We start from the raw sequence: 13,243 nt of genomic DNA on the forward strand, positions 1-13,243 counted from the left end.
AATCTGTGTCTCCGGCCGGAGACCAATGACAAACACACAGATTTTCAGTCCGTCAGCTCTGCAGTTAAATTGTGTATTAAAATGTAGGTTTGTGGAACAAAGTACAGAGAAAGTAGAAGATGTATGTGAATACACAGAAATTACTGCAATGCAATCGGCAATCTATGTTACATATGTAAAAAAGACAGTACATTGTATTTATACACCACAAACAAGTGATTCATTCAGGTAAATAACAAAGTGGATGCAAGAGAACTTTAACAGTTAAGGTTTAATGGTTGAATTTTGCATCAGGTGTAATACATAGCAAGTCCACTCATGGCTTAGGGCCAGACACAGCACTTGCAGCTGTCATCAAATACAGATCCAGTTCCGCATTGTCTGACGTGGGTGATGCCACCAGCGCACATGTAGAAGCTGTTCTTGTCGTCTGGGTGAGGGTACAGACCGTCAGGTTTGCCGTTGCAGAAGCCGGATCCCGGGGGGTGGGTGGTGGTAGTGGTGGTGGTTGTTGCAGGGGAGGTGGTGCTAGCACCAGGTTTGGGGGTGGTTGTAGGGGGAAGTGGGGGCAGCACTGAATGGTCGAAAGAAAAGAAAGGGGTTTGAATTAGATAAATTATTGTTTATGTATAACTTGACTAAAACTCAAACCCCCTAGACGTAGATTTCGGGTGAGGGCGGGAGGGGATGCAGGGGATATGTCCCCCCCCCAATATTTAGAAGAGGTAGATTTCTTCCCTACTTAAAAAATTTGAAAGACAACCCACACCCCAAAAGAGATTGACAATTTGTTCAGGGGCTTAAATGATATACATATCCTTCTCACTGGTAAATCTAGCTTTCACAAAGATTCCAGACCCCCTTATGATGAACCACACGTCTTAATCTTGCAGAGCACATCTCTATTCTTTCTCTCTTTTGTTGTGAAATGAAGTTGCCTTCAAGTGCGGTAGAAAATGTAAAGATCTACAAACAATCGGACGGTAAACAATAATTGTGTCTACTTGTGCTAAATTGGGGGGTAAAAGAACACAACAGGGCCATGAAAAAGAAAGATATGATTGCTCAACATTTTCTGGGAGTGGATCCCCAAACCCCCCGGTTACAATGTGTCCCCACCAATGTTGAAAAAAAACCTACTCCTTTGCTTGTTCTCACTACCAATGCTAGGTCAGTGGCTCTCAGCGTCATAGACACTACATGAGACTTTTTGCATCAGTAAATAACACCAAAAAAGCCTGGCCCAAGCGTCGGGTTTTTGACGCACTGGGAGTGAAACTGTGTTAAATATCTCCAATAAATTACGAAGGGTGGCTCATTTCTGAGGGTTATACTAAGAGTTTTAACATGCATGTTGTCATTTCTTACAAGACAAATGGCATATGCTTTACTGGCCCTTATTACAGAGATACCTGGTGTCCAACTTAGTAACTTAAATACCATGCCCATGGTGCCCATTTCAATAAAACTTCAATTTTAAGAATATACCATACAATAAAGCTGGAATGTATAACATAGTAGCCAAAATAGTTTTGTCCTAACAGGATATAGCAAACGTTACTCTGTCTGTAAAGGAAAACATCTGCATGAAAATGCTTTGGACTTACCAATATTAAGAAGTTTGCGGAGATGACCCATTAGAGGGTGGTTGCCCTGTTCACAGAATCGCCCAGCAAAGTCATCCAAATCAAGTGCCCAGACAAAGGCACCTCCGAATTTGTGCTCCTGCAGGTAGCGCACCTGTTGTCGCGAAAATAAATACAAATTGGTTAAAATACTTTGCATATGCTTTGAAAGTGTTTTGTAAAATAAATGTGAGAGAGCTGACATGCCACCTACCTTGGTCTCATAGCTCTCCCTGGTGTCAAATCCCACCCACTCGTTGTTCTTGGTGGCATAGGGAACTTTCTGGTCGTCAATCCACTGAATGGTGGTGCCCTTCAGGAAGGTGCAGATCTAGACCACACACATCACCAAGTTTGATTAGCTTAGCAATGTGTATGTTTCACACAGGCTATTGCGTGCCAATGTAACTGAGACAAAACATCATATCCTAATGGCTTTACTCCTTATCTGAACTGTACCTCATAGTAGGCCCAGAATCCAGCTTCACGTGTGAATGGTCCGGCTGATGCAGGGCCACTAGCTGGGGCTCCAACGCCAGTGTTTGATGATGTCAGACGGAAGGTACGACCATAAGCAGCAAATCCCATCCTCAGCTTCTCCGCTGGGGTACCTTGGTCTCTCCAGTATTTCATGGCATAGTCCTAGAAAGAAAATTAAAGAGGTAAAGTAAAACCTTTTAGAAATGTACCACTCAAGTTTATTTTTCTTCTTTTCCAAATGTCAACTTACTGTGTTGAAGTAGATGAGGTCACCAAAGTCCTGGGAACCACGGAACAGTGGGCTGTTATGTCCAGTAAACTGCTCCCAAGTTCCGTGGAAATCATAGGTCATCACATTTATGAATTCCAGGTACCTAGAAATAGAGGGGGGGGGGGGGGGGGGGGGGTATTAATTGAAAAACTTTGTTAAACTCCCAGTTTTCTCTCTCAAGAGGTATTCACGACAGCACACTCACTTGGCAATCTCAGCAATCTCATATCCAGCATCAATGGTTCCCTTTCCAGCAGACACTGCAGCAGTCAACATGAGCTGAGGATTTCCAGTGGCCTTGGCCTCAGCTGCGTAGGCTTCAACAAGTTCCTGCAAATACAGACAAAAGAAGAAGTCAACATGATGTTAACCGTAGAACAGTAGCTGGGAATTGCAACTAAACCGAGATCTCGTTACCCACCTTGCAGAGCAGAGTAAACAGCTGTTTGTCCTGTGGGGGACTTCCACGAGCACCAGGGTACTCCCAGTCCAGATCCAGACCATCAAATCCGTGAGTCCTCAGGAATTTGATAGAAGACTGGATGAACTTCTGTCTGTTGGCTGGAGTTGACACCACAATGGAGAACCTGCAGGGAAGATTGGGTTCAGTTTTCATACTCGATACGATCAGAAAGTAGGTAACAGCCTTTAGATTCATGGTAAGAACTGACTAAATTTTGATTGGAAATATGTTTAATTAAAACTTTTCTATTTTTACACATGGACTTTAAAACTAGCAAACCACACTATCTGTTTAGCCAGCTGTCATGATTTGTTCTAAACACTCAGTAAAGTACAAACTGGTATTAAGTAGTGTAGTGCTGTAAGTCAAAGATCAGATCAGATCAGCTAAATCTGTATACTTTTCAAGTAGCTATCTACAAATAACTATGTAGATTTATAAAGGCTATATTCTGCCTTCAGTTGAAATTCCATTGGACTTTCAGGATGTTTGAAGAATGTAGTGGTCAGATCATTGGTGACATAACTCCAAGCACTCTGTATTTGTATATGTGCTACCAGGCACATCCACAGACATTTCAGATGACAGGGGCTTCAGTTAAAAAGAGCCCTTTTCATAATTATTTATTTAAATTACTTTTTTAACAAAACATTAAAGATATTAACACAACTCTAACTGCCTTTTGAATTTAATTCCCAATCACTAACAGATTTGTTTAATACTTAACAGATTATAAATTCAATTCACACAGGTCCTGTAAATTATTCCCAAGAGCAGGCAACAGCAAAGGAAACTGTTTGACAATGTTTCAAGTTTCAAGTACATATTTATGAAAAACTGTCTGCACGGGGTAAAAAATCGTTTTACTTGTTTTGGTGTTATTGTAATAAACTCACTAAGTCATAAACACTTTAAAATCTAAATCTAAAATCTTCACATTAACGAAAAAATGGTTTCTGCTGTTTTGTCTCTTTTGCAGGATGTAGGTCTTTAACTGGCAAAGTTGTGTGGTGATCTGTTGTACTGATTTTGTTTATCCTATTTGCCTGCAACCTTGTCCAATGTATCCAGATTTGCGCATTTAATTAGTTAACGCCTATTTTGCACATCAATGTGGTACTTGTGGGGATTTTGCAAAGGGAACTATAGTTTCACTATAGTGTGACACTGACTGTTTTGTGAGACGCACAAGTTCAAATGAACTTTCACGTGGAATGTACAAAGCTCTCTGTGTCTTTAATTAATTATGGGTATACATACATAATTTAACATTCATTACACACAAAAGGGAGGGCATCGGTCTAATCAGAATAAATTCAGATGTATATTCCTTTATGTATACAGTATATAAATAAAAATATACAGCATAGATACACTATATGTTTTTTTAAAACACCCCAAAGAAGGGCACTTTCTCTCAAGGAGGAAAAGCAGCAGTTGTCCAAGCACCCTTTGGTGTCTATCTGTGTACTTGCCAGCATTTGATTATGGTCTAAAATGTTACTCACTGTGCTGAACCAAAGTTCCATCCACCAACAGCCAGCAGGGTCTTCAGATGAGGATTTCTGTAAACAACACAGAGAATACGTTAAGACTATAAAACATTCTCACCACACTTTGTTCAAGCTTGTAAGTGCTTGTAACAGCCTACTAGAACATTGTATCGTTTAGGCTCATATTCTGCAATTGCATTTTCCAGTAGGGAACATCTCTGAATCTTAAGTCATTGTTTCAGCAAAGTCGCCATTTCAGCAAGCATTACTCTACTGAAGGCTTCTTATGCAAGGCACTGAATGTCTGCTGGCTCCACAGGTTATGCAGCCCAGCCTGACCTCTGACCTCTCCTGTATCTGATGCAAAGTTCTCTCAACACTGGCCACTTACTTGGTCTTTAGAGCATTAAAAGACTTGTAGAGGACATCATCATTCCACTCGTAGGTAACCAGCTCATTGTTATGGTTGATGATGGAAAAGGCGTAGATCAGCGTGGTGCACAGGAAGGGGTCCACATTTTGTGGCAAGTACTTTGCCTCACCAGGTCTGTACTGGGACCAGTTGGTGAAGTAACAGACCAACTGTGTGGCAGATCCTTTGTTGGAGTAAAAGCACATTACATTAATGTCAGTCATTGTATACAAGTGAAAATTTAAATCTAATTATGTTTAAGTGAATGACGTATAAGTGAAGTATTACAACTTACCCAGCTGGCACATCACCAGACATAAGCCTAAGGAATATAGAAAAGAAATAGTTAGACAGATAAAAGAACATTTTGGAATCTATTATTATGAGTTGTATTTCTGTATTTTTTTAAGTGTCCCAATATAAGTTACGTTATGATTTGACACTACAAATACAATTTTAAAACATTGATTTAATTAAGTTAAACAAATGTATTCAGTAGATTCTGTTTTATGTACATAGCCCTGTTTTACAAATCACAAATTTGCCTCAAGGGCTTTTACAGCCTGTCAAGCATATTGCACCCTCTGTCCTTTGACTCTCAAGCTAGATAAGGAAAAATGCACCAAATAGCTTTTTTATGGAAAAGAAATGGAAGAAACATTAGGAAGAGCACAACATAGAGGGATTTTGAAGGACAGACATGAAACTGAGGATGTGTGTGTTAGTGAAGTAACATGTAAATACAGCACCAACTGAAGACAAATACCTGCTAGAATGGTGAGTCTCGTCATCTTGAAGTCACTTCTCACTTTAGTTGATTACTACAAAGACAAAAAGTGACCCAGGGTCTATGATTGTAACAACAAAAGTAAGCCACCATTCTCAAGATAAACCCATTTAAAAATGATAACTTAAAGTTATGGTGTTCCCTTGTGAACTCACCTTGGGACTTGATGAGAGACAAGAAAACGACAGAAGAGTTTGGCCTTTTATACAAGGGATTTTGCACTGAGAAAGGAGGTGGTGGCGCAGCCTTTGATACATGCAGGTAATAAAAGTCATGATTATTAGAAGATGTTTTGATAAGATCCTGCATAGTCTGAACAATAAGATGTGTAGACAATAATTTACAGCATGCATGCAACACATGAATGGGTTGTTATTGAGGTCAATATAGATGGCTCATTATCATGAGCCAACATGACCTGAGGAGCATAGTCCTGATATTTCAACTCCATTTTGGATAACTGTCTTCTTGTTAGTCTTGTCAAGTTAACATGACTATAGGTTAAAACATCACTTTTAAATTGATTAATATATCCCTAAATCAACTGAACAATAATATTTGATCATTAAAACAAATCAAATCGTAGTGTATTAAGATGGTTCCGTTCCCTTTTTTGGTTTCATATTACTGAAATGAAATACCTGGCTTTGATTTTTATTGTTCACAAGTCATTTGATTACATCCCTGTGCTCTGGTGGTCATTATTCAATCATCTATAGTCATTTTCATGAAACATGAAACTGATATTAACGTCATGGTCTTTTCATGTTTGTTGTAACAATTAACAATATTAAATTAAAGACTTTCAAATAAATGAGTGAAAATAAAATTATTACACAGCAGCTGTCTTTGCCATTTTGCTGTCATTGGATAGTTGACAGTGGAGATAGAGATGCCCTCAACAACATGTTTACATCATAAGCCTTTTAGGTCACATGTTCATTTGATTGAAGTTGTACAAAATAAAAAGAACAATTATTATATACAAAAATGTTTGTTGTAGTTCAATTAAATGTACTTACGAGCTGAAATACAACATCTTGCACTAAATAAATAATTTTAAGATAAAAAATGTACAATCAGCATGAAGTGCATAGTCTCCTTTAAATACTCGTGATGAACCTACAATTAAAATAAAATAAAAGATATTCACCATGTGGATATGTTTTGACTGACTACACAATATTCACCAAATCTTTGCATGATTAGAGATGAGTTATGTAATAGGTCTGTACAGCTTTAAATGAACAGCTTTGATTATGTTATCTCTTTCATTCGTTGAACAATGGCCATGACCATTGACCAGCAAGATGTTCCACAGCCACAGGGATCAGCAGCTGACTTGGAGATAAGTGTGGAGCTGAATAGGGCATTCTGGGTGATGTGGTAGTCACAAATGTAGAAGACAAAAACAAACACAGTAGGTAGACACAACAACACCTGCATAAGACCAATTTTACATTTAGACCTTACTCTAACTCACTATCATTTACAAAGACCCAACTCCCCGAAGAGCAAGCATTTAGTGCACAAAAATCAGCCAGTGACAAACTAGTAGCTATATTTAAATAATTTTAACCTAGTGAAATAAAATATAAAATATTGACCACAATAGAAGTGTTTTAGACAATGTCGGGATGAATTGAACTATAATAATCAAATAAAAAATGTTGGTGTTTGATGATATAAGGGTACCAACATTTTGTTACTCAGTAATTCACACATTTGACAAATTACTTTTAGGTATACCCCATCAATTATTTATCCTAGTAATTTATTGAGTAGTTTTTCTATGAATGGGTCCACATTGTTTATCACACCTTTGACACCACACAGTTCTACCAGTAGTGTCCTGTTTCAAGTCTATGGTAGTGTCACACTGTTCCTTTGATCCATAGGTATTATGCAGAGATTTGCTGCAATGCACCAACAAAGACCGGGGATGAAATAGACTGCAAGCTAGTAAAGATGGATCTAAATGCTGGATTTAAATTACGGTTTTAAAATTTTTTAATGAGGAAAGAAATGCATTGAAAACATTTGCTAGAGCTAAAGGATCAATGCTGTGTCAGGAACGGGTTCATTTGACATTCTACAAGAACGTTTGTGCACCAATTTGTATGATTTCCTTCGTTATTCGGCCTGGCTGGTCACGTGACAACTGGTCACGTGAAACAATGACATCCATGCGAGCGGGAACATACTTTTGTGGGAGGTGCTGCAGTCCACTGCACACGCACATGTCCTCATTTTCATCCATTGCTAACGTTAGTCTCTTCAAAGCCATTTCCGTTGGAACAACATGATATCCGCATTTCACACACACCAGGAAATGGAACAAATGCAAGTGAATAAACTACAATGGTTTTATTAGCACACTAATAAAACTTTCAGTTAACAGTGTCCAAGAAACAACAGGCAAAGGTTATCCAAAGACAGGCAATGGTCAAAAAACAAAGAGAAGCAGGTACTCAGGAAAACAGCAAACAGGAAAAAAACGCTTAAAGGATGCACAATAGGAAAACAGACGAGCTTGCACAAGAGTAAAGGAAAGATTCAACTTTAATACACAAGACAGGGGAGACAATGAGACATAGGTGCAACGCAGGTGCAACAGATAGGGGTTATAGCGGGGACAAGTACAGTATGACCAGACAGACAGACCAGGAAGACAGACCTGAAATGAGACAAGACTGTAAGTTTCAAAATAAAACAGGAAATGGAAAACTAAACAAAAACATTAAGCATCTCAACACAAAGACTTGACACAGGGATGTGACATGACAGTACCAAGTGGCAGCAATTGCTATAGGTGACCTGGGCGATTGCCTTGTGCCCAACCCATCCACCCCAAACTCCTCCCTAAAATAATTGATTGTCAAGCTCCAATGCATCAGCAGTATTTGTTGTGTATACAGCAATAAAAATGTGGAATACAAACAAATACTTCAAAACTGAATGCAGAAATGGTTCATGAAAACCAAAGAATTAAACCAGGAGAGGGTGTCTAACTATTTATTATTAATTTTAACCCCTAGTGACCCTTGTGTCAGTTTGTATTTTAGTGTCTCTCACCCCGCAATAGTAGGTGATCTCCTAACCACAGATAATGGAGAACAGGTGCGCAAACCGGATTGATCCAGCAGAGGGTATTGATGTCTCCTGATTAGTTGCCAGGAGGGCAGGAGCCATTTTAAAGCCATCGGACAAGAACTCTTCCCTCTCTCTTCCCTCTGCCATTTCCAAACATGTGCCTTTGTATAACTGTTTGTTGTGATTTAAGATTGTGTAAGTAAGGGTTCAGCCTGGTTTTGTGCTGCTAGTAGCAGCGTGGTAGGAGTGAGAAGTCCTTTTTTTTTGTTACCTTTTTTTTGGAGAAGCTTAGGTTATAGAGCCAAGTATTCCCATAGCTCTTAGTAGTAACGCCTTTATGAGATTCTTCAATGATAAAATTATAACTATTAGAAACAAAATTACTATCAATATAATTCAATTGATTCTTCGTCCAAACCCTCAACCTGCCTGTTAGACCCCATCCCAACTAGGCTACTTAAATATGTTTTACGTTTAGTCAACACTTCTCTACTAGATATAACCAATGTGTCTTTATTAACAGGCTATGTACCACAGTACCTTAAAGTAGAAAAAGCCCAACCTTGATCCACACGTTTTAGCCAACTACAGACCTAAATCCAACCTTCCATTTCTTTCTAAGATTCTGGAGAAAGCAGTTGCCAAACCACTGTGTGAATTTCTGCATAGCAACAGTTTATTTGAGGATTTTCAGTTGGGATTTAGAGTTCATCATAGCACAGAGACAGCACTTGTGAAAATTACTAATGACCTTCTAACTGTATTGTAACTGACTCATCTCTATACTGGTGTTATCATATCTTAGTGCAGCATTTGATACCATTGACCATCATATCCTAGAGACTGGAACATTTAATTGGCATTACAGGAACTACTCTAAGCTGGTTTAAGTCTTATTTATCAGATCAATCTCTGTTTGTTCATGTTAACGATGAATCCTCCATGCACGCCAAAGTTAGTCATGGAGTCCCACAAGGATCTGTGCTCGCTCCAATCCTGTTCACTTTATATTTGCTTCCTTTAGGCAATATTATCAGGAAACACTCCATAAACTTTCATTGTTATGCAGATGATACTCAATTATATCTGTCGATCAAGCCTTGTGAAACTAATCAGTTAGCTAAACTTCAAATGTGCCTTCAGGATGTTAAAACCTGGATGACCTGAAAAAAACTGAAGTCATTGTTCTGGGGCCCAAGCACCTTAGTGACGCATTATGCAAAGAGATATTTACTCTGGATGGCATAACCCTGGCCTCCAGCACCACTGTGAGGAATCTTGGAGTTATCTTTGATCAGGACATGTCCTTAAATTCCCACATAAAGCAAATTTCAAGGACCGCCTTCTTTCACCTACGTAATATTGCAAAAATAAGGAATATCCTGTCTAAAAATTATGCTGAAAAACTATTTATTTCTAGGCTGGATTACTGCAAATCTTTATTGTCAGGTGCTTGAAAAAGGCCATAAAGACTCTTCAGATGATCCAGAATGCTGCAGCAAGTGTTCTGACAGGAACCAGGAAAAGAGACCACATCTCCCCTGTTTTAGTTTCTCTGCATTGGCTTCCTGTAAAATCCAGAACAGAATTTAAAATCCTTCTTCTTACCTACAAAGCCCTTCATGGTCAGGTAACATCTTATCTTAAAGAGCTCTAGTACCTTGCTACCCCACCAGAGCACTGCGCTCCCAGAATGCAGGATTACTTGTGGTTCCTTAACTCTCCAAGAGTAGAATTGGAGCCAGAGCGTTTAGCTATCAGGCTCTTCTGCTGTGGAACCAGGTTCCAGTTTGGGTTCAGGAGGCAGACACCATCTCCACATTTAGGAGTAGATTTAAGACTTTCCTCTTTAATAAAGCTTAGAGTTTGGGCTGGCTCAGGAGAGTCCTGAACCATCCCTTAATTACGCTGCTATAAGCCTAGACTGCCAGGGGGACTTCCCATGATGCACTCAGCATCTCTCTCTTCGTCTTTCTCTCCATCTGTATGCAACCTCATCCCTTTAATGCATGTTGCTAACTCAACTTCTCCCTTTTTCCTGAAGTCTTGTGCTCTCTCGGCCCTCTTCTCTCTCCTCCTATCGTTTCCTGCTTGTGTTTCTGGCTCTGGAGCTGTGGAGTCTGGATCAGTGGTTGGAGTCACCTCCTGCCTCCATGTTCCTGCTCAACACCCTCTGCTGATTTCTCCATGTCTTTCTCTGTCTCTTCTCTGTCTGTCTGTCTGTCTGTCTGTCTGTTTCTCTCTCCCTCTCTGTCTCTTTCTCTCACCCCCAACCGGTCGAGGCAGATGACCGCCCACCTTGAGCCATAGTTCTGCTCGAGGTTTCTGCCTCTTAAAAGGATGTTTTTCCTTGCCTCTGTTGCATAGTGCTTGCTCTTGGTGGGAATTGTTGGGTTTCTGTAAATAACGTCACAGAGTATGGTCTAAACTGGCTCTTTTATGAAAAGCACAATAAGATAACTCTTGTTGTGATTTAGTGCTATATAAATCAAATTGAATTGAATTGAACTTTGTTTTCCAAAAACGTTACAAGAGTTTAACTCTCGAGGGTAATTTAACTTTTCTTGTCTTAACTCAAACATATTGGCTCATAAAAAAAAAAACGGAAGACTTACCAACATCCATGAGTGGGACAGCAGCAAATGGGACAGCAGAGGAGGGCTTCACAGAATTCTCCTTTAGAGTCATCCATCCATCCATCCATCCATCCATCTTAATCCGCTTATCTGGTAATGGGTCGCGGGTGCAGCAGCTCCAGCAGGAGACCCCAAACTTCCCTTTCACTTTTTTTGAAGTGTCAAGCCTAAAACAATACTGGACCCTACATTTCTCAAATTGTGCGTCTTTTGCACAATTGCACAAAGTCTTTTGTAATGACTCCAAGCCCAAGCTAAGATACCTTGATGAGATACTGTAACTATGTCATCAACTGGGTTATTATCTCAGACTTGACAAAGTTGTAGTTGTAGCTGAGTAGTCCTCTCCATAAATGGCTAAAGTGTGAATTGGTTAAATAAAGGGTATTGGACCAACTTGACTTATGTATTTCTGCATCATTTGTGCCATGAGAATTTAAGAATGTTCGGGGCTCCAAAGAGCACCACTATATCTCTTACAGCGTTGAAGTAGATGAGGTCACCACTGTGATGCGATCTACGGTACAGTGGGCTGTTGTGTCCAGTAGCTCTCTCCCAAGCTCCATGGAAGTCATAGGTCATCACATTGATAAAGTCAAGATGCCTGAAATGCATATGCAATACTGATTAACATGAGCAACTGAGCCCTTCATCAAAAACAATGATATTATTAAAATAAAAGTATTCCAAAACAATCTGCAGTTCTTATCAATCTCAGAAATCTCGTGTCCAGTATCAATGGTTCCCTTTCCAGCAGACAATGCTGCAGTCAGCATGAGCTGAGGTTTGCCAGTAGACTTGGCCTCAGCTGCGTAGGCTTCAACAAGGTTGTACAAAAATGTAGAGTCATCAGTGCATTATATTTGTTCCCAATGGCTCGAGAGTTCATGACCCACCTTGCAGAGCAGACTGAACCGCTGTTTGTCCACTGGGGGACTTCCACAAGATCCAGGGTACTCCCAGTTCAGATCCAGACCATCAAATCCATTAGTCCTTGGGAATTTGATAGAAGACTGGATGAACCTTTGACGGTTGGCAGGATTGGACACCTTGATGGAGAACCTGAGGGAATTTGTTCAATGTTAATAGGACTTAGCAACATTGTAGGGTTGGGTTAATTGGTGAAATAGCACGCCATCTTGGAGGCAGTGGCTGGAGATCATTGAAAGCAAATCTTTGGTCAGAATTACACATAACCATGTAATTTTTAGACACTTTTTTATTGCTCAGTCAGTGCCAGTATAAAGTGTAGTTGTATGACCATGTCATTGTTTTTACTGAAAAGTAACTTACCCAGCTGGCACATCACCAGGCACAAGCCTAAAGAGAGGTACACATCAGAGAATGATTGCAGACATACATTGTATAAGGCATTGTGGTTATAAAAGCATTGAGGCCTGATGGCTGTTTACCTGCTAGAAGAGAGAACTTGGTCATCTTGATTTGAAAGCTCAACACTTTAATTTCTTTTTTAAAAATAAATAAAGTAAACAATTTGTCGAGTACAAAACAAAGAAAATCCAAATGAACATGTTATTTAGGAAGTATTAAGATGATTCTTTTGTACAACCATAATCACAAATCATAGTTTCTCTTGAATCTTTAGAACTGTTTATGTGTTTTTGAAGAAACAAATATCAATCAAAGTTAGTTACCCTTTGAATGCTTAGATTTCATATATCAATGTAACTACTGTCTGTTTTAAGTGGATTTGGCCACTCACAATAGCAGCAATAACATAAATAATGCCTGCGCCATGTTACTAAAAACATCATTCCACCAAAGAAACATCTCAATGATTACTGATGAATAATGGTAAAAAAGTTTAATTTCACGTTTCCAATCCAGCCCTAAACACAACTGCAGTTATTGTCTCAATTTACAGAAATCAGACATAACTTGAGCTAAATACCGACAGTCTACTCAAGTACAAAAGTACTACAATAAAGGAACAAGAGAGGAAAAAGAATAACTTGAAAGCTT

General features: G+C 39.3%; 1 protein-coding gene and 1 pseudogene across 1 annotated transcript; both read right to left on the bottom strand.

The window, feature by feature from the left end:
• Positions 1-252: 252 nt before the first annotated feature.
• LOC117942674 (acidic mammalian chitinase-like) lies at positions 253-11,658 on the bottom strand. Its single transcript, XM_034868274.1, has 12 exons — positions 11,654-11,658; positions 5,511-5,552; positions 5,040-5,066; positions 4,724-4,928; positions 4,348-4,404; positions 2,798-2,963; positions 2,582-2,706; positions 2,356-2,479; positions 2,085-2,267; positions 1,840-1,956; positions 1,608-1,740; positions 253-574 (listed from the first exon to the last, which is right to left on the bottom strand). Exons 2-12 carry the CDS (start codon positions 5,533-5,535, stop codon positions 324-326), a joined length of 1,413 nt encoding a protein of 470 aa, XP_034724165.1. The 5' UTR covers positions 5,536-5,552; positions 11,654-11,658; the 3' UTR covers positions 253-323.
• Positions 11,659-11,677: 19 nt separating this feature from the next.
• LOC117943445 lies at positions 11,678-12,697 on the bottom strand (annotated as a pseudogene).
• Between the last annotated feature and the right edge of the window lie 546 nt (positions 12,698-13,243).

Source organism: Etheostoma cragini, chromosome 4, assembly GCF_013103735.1.
Source record: "Etheostoma cragini isolate CJK2018 chromosome 4, CSU_Ecrag_1.0, whole genome shotgun sequence".
Classification (NCBI taxonomy): Eukaryota; Metazoa; Chordata; class Actinopteri; order Perciformes; family Percidae; genus Etheostoma; species Etheostoma cragini.